General features: G+C 42.1%; 1 protein-coding gene across 3 annotated transcripts in view; it reads right to left on the reverse strand.

Annotated features, from left to right (window-relative positions):
* LOC136856140 (tetratricopeptide repeat protein 23-like) overlaps nucleotides 1–10,032 on the reverse strand; it is a 125,695-nt gene that overhangs the window by 45,792 nt on the left and 69,871 nt on the right. For all 3 annotated transcript variants that reach the window (XR_010858257.1, XM_067133799.1, XM_067133792.1), the window contains exon 6: nucleotides 595–720. Coding sequence is in view for 2 of the 3 variants with exons in the window: in XM_067133799.1 (XP_066989900.1) it covers nucleotides 595–720 (126 nt within the window). In the remaining variant the exon portion in view is untranslated. The remainder of the gene's footprint in view (nucleotides 1–594; nucleotides 721–10,032) is intronic.

Below are 10,032 nucleotides of genomic sequence, written 5' to 3' on the forward strand. Positions count from 1 at the left end.
TCCAACCTGAATACAGTACTTTACAACCACTTGTAGAGTGCACAAGAAACAATCATCTTCAATTTTTGTTAAGTGCAACATAAAATATTGAGGATGTTTAATCTCAACAACAATTACTTTTGGCCTTACAGAAATCATATACCCAGCAAACTAATGCAACACCATGTCTGGTATGGGGCCATCCTTCAGGCTTCAAGGTTTTCTTGGAAAAATGGAATTTCAACACTTGTTTTGAAGTATTACTGCATAATCCAGGGAGAGTGGGTATAAGTGCCAGCAAAACATCTGCTAAAAGACTGTTGGTTTGCCTATGAGCAATTCCTATTCGCACCAGCAGTAACATACAAGAATCACATAATGTTGAAAACATAAATAGAGTAACATGAAGTACACTATACACTCAGTGGACCCTGAGTAATGAAAGAAAAATGAACCTGAGAGGATAAGGGAGGTGGTAATGACTGTTCTATTTTGCTTTAAACTTGGGTCAAGGCAAATAACAATATCCTTTATTTATTAGCACAAATACATTCTGTCATCTGTCCTTTGTAAAAAATTATGATAACTGAAAGGGAAGTCAAGACAAATACTCACCATTTTAGTGTATATCTGGGTATGATGCAATGCAAGGCTTAAAGATTCCTGGGCTCCAACAAGTTGTCCCAGTATTGTTCGGGCTTCACCACATACAAGGTAACCCCATAATAAAGTGTGATGAACCTAAAATTACACATGCAAACAAATTAGAATGATTTACATATAATGTACTGAATATAATATTCTACAATGGAACATTAATGAAAAAAGAGAATAAACTTCAGTTTTATAAGTTTGCAAAAATTGCATGTAGTTTTGTTATTCCTAAATTTGCTGCACCAGCTTTTTGAATGTGAAAACTAAGCAAATTTCCTTTAAAACAGTGATCAGTAATATCTGAGCCACGCCTTTAACACTTTCTCCCAGCCAAAAAAAACCTCTGTAGTTTTATTTTAAAGCTAAGGCAATGTTTTTTAAATGTGAGGTGAGCTTGTTTTCATGAAAATGGTAACCAGTAACACTGAGGGCCACACCTCATACCACCTGGTAACCAGGCTAAAGGAAAACCACTTTCTTCAAAAGTATGCAAAGAGAGCTAATTTTACTCTTAAACCTAAATTGCTATTTTTTTTTACACAAAAAACTGTACACGTTTCCACCAGAGTAAACTGAGATAAACTGAGGAAAAAAATTTGCACATCACTGCTCCAAATATTTTTCATTTATATTAAATATCTAAAGGAAAACTATCACAAATATTTTTTACACTGAATAGGTGAAGTGAGGAAGGTACTGTAATAGAGTTTGTGTAAATAGTGTGTCTTTTAAAGCCAAGGAAAGAATATAAGAAAGAATTGTTGAGCAATCTTTCCTTTAGGCAAGGGCAACTTTGGATGCTGAATGCAAAGGGAAGAGATAAAACTGAGATTAACTGTATGTATAATGCAAGGGGCATGAGAAAAACTGAAAGGTGAGCAATGTGGAGATATGTCGAAGTGGTACGAAGGTTAGAGTAGTTAGAATGATGGACTCAAGGATTTTAAGATGGCTTGTTCTTGTGGAAAGAATAAAGGGTGAAAAGGGTTTATCAAAACTGCTAGAAGGGAAAAGGAGGGCAAGACCTAGAAAGTTCTGAATACTGTAGGTAGAGTGAATGCAGTATTGGAAAGGATAGACCTTGATAACAAGGAAGCAAGAGAATGCCTACTAGATACATGCTGTACAAGTAAATGCTTCAGTATGTAGATGAGTTTAATATGCTGCTGTTGATATGTGTAGTCTTATCAATTCCTGGTGTTGATTCATTCTTAAACATGCTAAATGCCCTCCTTACATCCTCAACAGTCACTTTCACAAGCATCCTCAAACTTATACTAACCCTTTCCGATCTTGCATAATTCCCCATTCAACAGATCCGTAAAACACCAAATCCACTGACCAAGGACTGCTTTCACTTTAGACAGCAACTTTTATTCTGAGATCCATTGTTCATTAACCTTTCTAAATTCACATCCCTGCAGAATAACTTATTATTCTCCATAAAGCTCTTGCTCACATTCTGCTATCAATAATATTTTATATTATATTATTATTCTCCTATTATTCTTATTATTTGAATCTAGTATCTTCCCAGACCCACTCATAATTGCCATTGAGATGTCTTCCATCACTTGCCCAAACCCTTGCTGCCATACTGCAGTGTCCCTGTGCCACTGTTTAGTTCACCACAAACAACCACATTTTAGGAAGGGTAGATGGATTATTATTATAGTTTGTTAAAGTAAGATTTTGACTGTTGCTATTATAATTATTATTAATTCTTATCTATTATTTTTATTAATTCTTATCTACAGTATTAATTTTATTACTAGTTTAATATCTCCAATAATGGTTCTTAAATAAGTTTAAATTACCTGTGAGCATTACAAGTGAAATACTTTTGTGTCAACTTAGATCTTTTCTCTCACTTTCCTCTTAACTACCCTATCCATCCTTCTCTACACCTGCACATGCATCTATATCTCAAATCATCTTTGTTTTTCTTCCCTCTTCCTATCCTCCTATACCTACAAGCACACCCCCTGACCTTACAACCTCATAATGGAATTTTATAAATTTATGTAAAATATCCTTTTTTCCTCTTTAAAATTAGCTCACAGTGCATCCCTTTTCTCCTTGTATGCTGTTGCCAATTCCATCTTATCAAATTCACTTGTCTTAATTATATTTACAGCAAGATTTTCACCAATTTCTCTCCAACTTGAACTTATTGTAATTTTAACTTTTACTTCAACCCAAAGTTCATCTGAGATACCTCCACTTTTTACCATTACATCTACCAATTTGCTTTTCCCTCTAGTCTGTACTCACACATAATCTAACAAACTCTCTTTCCAAGTATCCTAATGAGCAGTCTTTATAAACATATTTCCAGCAATTAAGCCATTTCAAAACACATTCCCACAAGACACTTTCCATTCTCATCAAACAACAGCAACTAAAGACCTATCAATAAAACCACCTCTTCCCTGTCATCTACCTTTGCATTTCAATCACTTTTCATATCTCCTAACCCAGACAAGTACAAATTCAAACTCCCAAAGAATGGAACAGGGACAGTGAAGAGAAACTGCAGAAACTAATGACTGAGTCTGATAGTTTCTGCGAGTAGCAAGTTGAGAGAAAATGTAAGGAAGAGTATGGTTGTTAAGGTAAATGGAAATTAGGAAGATGGTGCAATGTCTATTGATAAGGATGGTGGAGGAATGAAAGTGGTTGATTTGTACAGGAATTTGGGGTTAAATATAACAGATGATGATGAGGCCATAGAGGTAGCAAAACGCACAAAAAAGATTTGGAAGAGACTGTGTGTGTATGAAAACCAAGGGATTGTTTAGCCAACTCACTTTTATAATAGTGAAGTGCAGATTCTGCAATCAAATTAAAAAAGTTGTTGTTAACTTAAACTGTTTGCACAGTATATGTGACACAATTAGAACTGAAAGGATGAGAAATAAGGAGCTGCAAACTGAGTACTGTACAGTACTGTAGTCAAAAGGCTAGCGTAGTTGGAGGGATGAATCAGAGAATTTTGAGAACTCTGGTCTTTTGGAAAGCATAGAAAATTAGAGGTTGGTGAAAAGTGTATGATATGGAAGTGTTAAGGAGGAGGAGGAAAGAAAAACAGCCAGCAAAATAAATATTGTAAAGGTTGGGCCTTAATATCCTGTATGCAGAAAAGTGTCTAAATATATGAAGTTAGCTAATGTTGTAAAAGTCTCTTCCTAATCTTATTTATGCAATATGCTACCTTTCTGGCTTCATCATCATCTGTTACATTTAACCCCAAATACATGTACAAATCAGCCACCTTTATTCTTCCCCAATCCTTATCAACTTGCATTGCTCTACTTTCTGGTGTCCATTTACTCTCATAACCATACTCTTCATTATATTCACATTCAACAGTGAAGTATGTGTTAGGCAGTGACCATTTCGTTGTTGTTCCTCTGAAGCTGACCATAATTGGGGTTAACATCCTAATACTTGAAGGACAGAAAAAAAATATATATATATATATATATATATATATATATGTATGTATATATATATATATATATATATATATATATATATATATATATATATATATATATATATATATATATATATATATATATATATACACAGGCAGTCCCCGGTTTACGACGGTTCCGAACGACGTTCGAGTTCTGACGCTTTTCAAATATATTCATCAGAAATTATTTCCTGGCTTATGGTTCGAGGTTAACATCCGACGGAAGAAATATGGCCCCAAAATGGCAGAATAATCATAATTTGAAGGTTTTTGATGTAAAACTCAATAATAATGCAGTTTACATCGTTTTCAATGCACCCAGAGCATTAAAAGTAAGGTTTTCTTATGATTTTTGACGATTTTCGACGATGTTCCGACTTCTGACGATTTTCGGTTATTCTGACGGCGCAATATATATATATATATATATATATATATATATATATATATATATATATATATATATATATATATATATATATATGTATATGTAATGTAACAAATGTTGTCTTTTTATGCTTGCTAGAAAACACAAATCCTGTATGGATGCCACAGAGGGTCTCAGGTCGCCCGCTACCTTTCCGTCCACTTTTTGTCTTATAAACACCTGTCAAGAATAATAAAGAATCAGTCTTTCACCTCTGACTTTTCTTGAAGTCTCACACTGGTGACCCCAGGTCAGGGACAGGTAGCGCGGTTTTGGCCCAGCCATTAACGGACTAACTACAGCCGCACCCTGCCATCAGAGAGCCTTTAGCGGACTAACTACAGCATTAAGTTTAGGCCTTTGATAGCACCCTGCCCAACTGAAATCGTGCCATTAACGGACTAAATACGGCATACCCAAAAGGGCACGTTTTGGCACTTCATTCGACCTCTCGAACAAATCAGCACCATTAACGGACTCAATACGGCACATTTTCCCACATTTTGGTGCGTGAGCAGTCAAGATGTCAAAAGTAGAACCTCAATGCGTACCCATGAGCATCGTCTGCACGCCACTATCACCAACAAAGCCATACACAGTCAAACATCCCCCGTTCTCGCGCCAAAACACAGCATCATGGTTCCAGCGCACAGACGCGCATTTTCGCATGGCACGCATCTCAGACAATACAAAATCGGACATAGTCATGAAGGCGCTCCCAGAAGTATTTAATAGAATCTCCCCCTGGCTAGACGCGCAACCAGACAAAGCCTCATACACAGGCTTAAAAAACAAACTGATGAATTCCTACTCCATGCCCATGTCTGAGACAGCGCAGCGCGCATTCGAACTATTATCCCAGCCCCTCGGAGGTGCATCACCCAGGGAAGCCTGGGACCAGCTGCGGGGGTTAGTAACACTCCCAGGTCGCGATGAGAACGGGAGGAAGAGAACAATTGATCTGACAAAAGCTATCTTCCTTCGGCGCCTCCCGCAGGAAGTTTGGCGCCAGGTAAGGGATGCAGAGAACCTGGACAAGGATGCCTTAGTCGATGACACCCAGAAACTATACAAGGCCACCAAGGCCTCGACACACACCGCCGCCCTGGGAACCTGCAGCCTGTTGGAGGAAGACGGCGACGAAGATGGAGACATCAAAGCCGTGTATAAGAAGAGACTGCCATTCAGAGAGCACAGGACATGGCCAAACCTGGTGTGGTGTTTCTACCATAGAAAGTTTGGGGCCAACACCAGAACCTGCAGGCCTCCCTGTTCCTTCACAAAAAACGACAAAGGCAGCCACAAATAAAAGTTGTGGCCACGAAACCCAACTCCCCCGCCCAGCAGGGTTTTTCATCACAAACTATGACGAGATCTCCAAACGCCGCCTGCTGGTTGATACGGGGGCAATGCAGTCAGTTTTCCCACCATCCAGGGAAGGTTTAGAAAAAATACCTGACTCACTACCCTCCCTCACAGCAGCAAACAGAACTCCCATCCGCACTTATGGCACAACGACCCAGGTTATCTCAATCCTGGGGCGCAGATACTACCGGCCTTTCATCGTAGCAGATGTTAAGTTCCTCTGCTGGGCGCGGATTTCTAGGGCACCACAGAGTCCTAGTCAACTTCGCCTGACAACGCCTCCTCGACACAGGGACATGCCATTCCCATCAGCTCTCCGCTGGACCCGGGGTGCCCTCCATATGCCCCGCAGCCCCCAACAGCTACATGTCCCTCCTACAGGAATTCCCGGACGTGTTCAAACCAGAACTGCACCAGTCACCTGGGGCTTCGGCAAAGCATGGCATCTTCCACCACATCACCACGATGGTCCCACCAACCCATGCCAAGTTCCGACGTCTGTCCCCCCAGAAGTTACAAGATGCCAAACGGGCCTTCACAGAAATGGAACACATGGGCGTTTGTAAAAAGGCATCAAGCCTGTGGGCGTCCCCTCTCCACATGGTAAAGAAATCCAATGGTTCACAGAGGCCCTGCGGGGACTATCAGCACCTGAATTTGGTAACAACACCAGATTACTACCCACTCCCTAAAATGTAAGACCTGACAGGCGCCCTCCACGGAGCAAAAATTTTCTCCAAGATGGATCTACTGAAGTCGTACTTCCAAGTCCCTGTGCATCCCAACGACGTCCCAAAGACCGCCATCTACACGCCCTTCGGGAGCTGCACATTTTCCTATTCCACTTTCGGTCTCAGGAACGCAGGCGCCACCTTCCAGCGCCTGATGGATACCATCTTAAGAGATCTTCCCTTCTGCATCTGCTACATCGACGATATCCTAATTTTTTCCAGGTCCATGTCGTTGTGAAACACCTGCAAGGCAGTGGATTAGTTGTCAGGTTTGACAGGTGCATCTTTGGGGAAAAAAAAGTAGACTTCCTAGGCCATGAGATTTCCCCGGCAGGAATGTGCCCCACCGCCTCTAAAGTGACAGCTATAGAAAATTTCCCGGAACCCAAAAACATCAAGGCCCTTCACGAGTTCCTTGGGATGATAAATTACTACCGACGCTTCATCCCAGACGTCGCCCACATCGTGTACCCCCTGCTGTCAATCCTGAAGGGGAAGCCGAAAACACTAACGTGGGAAGCTCCGCAATAGCAGGACGAAAAGGGCCCTCTCCAGTGCCACCAACTTAACTCACCACACCCCCGCCGCTGCCCTCAGGTTGACAACGGACGCCAGCAACATCGCCTGCGGTGCAGTACTAGAGCAGCTAGTGAACGGCACGCCCCAGCCCTTGGCCTTCTTCAGCTGCAAGTTTTCGCCAGCCGAGACCTGCTACAGCGCCTTCGACAGAGAGCTGCTGGCTATCTACCAGGCCGTGAGGCACTTCAAGTACCTGCTGGTAGGGAACTGAATTCACAATCCTAACAGACCACAAACCCTTGGTTCACGCATTTGAAACACGGGGACGCCTGGTCTGCAAGGCAACAGCAGCACCTAACCTCTATCTCTGAGTTTGATTGCACCATCAACTACATCCCTGGCAAGAAAAACCCAGTGGCTGACGTTTTGTCAAGAATAGAGATCAATTCCCTTCACCTCGGCATTGACTACGAAGACCTCGCGAGAGAACAAGCAGCGGATCCAGAGACGGCGGCCCACAGGACAGCAGTGACAGCTCTTAAATGGGAAGACGTGCCTTTAGCAAACTCAGACACATCTCTCCTCTGCAACACCAGCACATGCCCCCACGGCCCCTGGTGCCCGCATCGAGGAGGGAACAAGTGTTCAACATCGTCCACAGCCTCTCCCATCCATCGGGGCGCACAACGGCACGCCTCATGACTGACAAGTTTGTCTGGCACGGCATCAACAAGGACGTCCGCCAGTGGGCAAGGAGCTGCACTCCGTGCCAGGCAAGCAAAACATCCCGGCACACTGAATCCAGGGTCAGTGATTTTCCTCAGCCTCATCGGCGATTCATCCACATCGACGTCGTCAGGCCCCTTCCGCAGTCAGGGGAACCAGATACATCCTGACGGTCATAGACCGCTCCACCCGCTGGCCCGAAGCAACCCCCATGGATGAGGCATCTACGACATCATGCACAGAGACCCTCCTCTCCAGTTGGATAAGCCACTTCGGAGTGCCAGACAGCATCACTACGGACAGGGGACCTGCCTTCCTCTCAGAGCTTTGGGTCTCCTTGGCATGCCTGATGGGTACAACTCTACACAGCACAACAGCATACAACCCCGCAGTGAACGGCATGGTCGAGAGGGCGCACCTCTCTTAAAGCAGCTCAGCCCATCCGCCTTACACTACTGCACCTACATCTTTGTCAGGGTGGATGCTCGCTGCCGCCCTTAACCAGGCCCTACAGGGGGCCCACCAAGTCATCAGGCAGGCCAGCACAGAATTCCTACTCAACATCCATGGGCGGGAGGAATGGATCACCATCGACAGACTGAAACCCGTATTCCTGTTAGCGAAATTTGCGAAGAAGTAGGCAGGCGCCCCAGAGTTCCCCCACAATACCTGCCTCAGGGTGCGCCCGCTTCCCCAACAAGGTGGGGCCCGGGATAGCCCAGAAAACACATCCAGCCATCCCCAGGTGTCCGCTCCACCCCACACCCACAGTTCTCCAGAAGCAGGGGCCCACTCCGGCTGCCTCAGCGTCTCCATGATTAATGTTGGTTCATCCAATAATTGCTCCTCTAATTAATGTCGGGGGCAAGGGTATTTGTAACGGTGACAAATCGTGCCTCTCTTTCCTTGTGTTTCTCCTTTTCAGGTGTACATTAATCACATCATGTATTTTACCTATTTTTATTTCAGATTCTTTGTGTACCTCATCTTATGCATCACTGTACGGCCTTTCTGCCGATATGTGTATCTACCTTTTATATATATGTCATGTAACAAATGTTGTACATATTTTTATGCTTGCTAGAAAACACAAATCCTGTATGGATGCCGCAAGGGGTCTCGGGTCGCCCGCTACCTTTCCATTCGCTATTTGTCTTATAAACACCTGTCGAGAATAATAAAGAATCAGTCTTTCTCCTCTGACTTTTTTTGAAGCCTCACAACTGCAAAATGCCACTTACTGGCATCACTGGCAATAAAAAATAGCACATGCACACCCACACCAAAGGAGATGACTACCAATGTAGTTTATGAATTGTTTTGCCCTGAGGAGGAATGTAGTTCTTCCAGATAAAATTACATTGGTAGAACATCCGCTACCCTCAGATGGAGAGTACTTGTACACAGAAATGCAGGAGCCATTTTCAAACACTATACAGACAAACATGACAAGAAACCAGTGCTACAAGACTGATAGACAACACTAAAATAAAATACAGATGCAATTCATATCAAGACATAACAATAACAGAAGCAGTATGCATAGCCATAAATAAGCCCAGTTTAAACACACAGCTGGAAGCTAAAAGAAGTTTACCCTCTGCACGGTCCAGAAACCAGGGTCAAGGTCACCCTCGGAGAAGAGTGACACAACTGAATCCTAATGCCACAACCGAAGAAATCAATAATCTCATAAGAAACAGAAATAGAACGTAAAACTATTACTTGTAACATCATATACTATGTAACAATGTAAATATCATGTTAACTGCTAACCAGTAAATAAAACATTGTAAATAAAAACTTTAGCGACTCCCATAACCCACTTACAGCCGATGGCTTGGTATAAATAGAAAGGGAGAATCTAAATGTATTAGTTCTGCTTGAAAAAGCCTGATATTCACACAAAACAGCCCATAGCAATTTTAAATAAATGGAAAACACACCACAACTCTGTCTACTTATCCAGAACTTTGAAGAAGTATTAAAAACAGAAGTCAAGAAATATGAATATATACTGTATATATATGTACGTATATATCTCTACATATCTATATATATGTAAATACTTATAAATGTACACACACACACATATATACATATACATATATATATATATATATATATATATATATATATATATATATATA

This window comes from Macrobrachium rosenbergii, chromosome 3, assembly GCF_040412425.1.
Source record: "Macrobrachium rosenbergii isolate ZJJX-2024 chromosome 3, ASM4041242v1, whole genome shotgun sequence".
NCBI lineage: Eukaryota > Metazoa > Arthropoda > Malacostraca > Decapoda > Palaemonidae > Macrobrachium > Macrobrachium rosenbergii.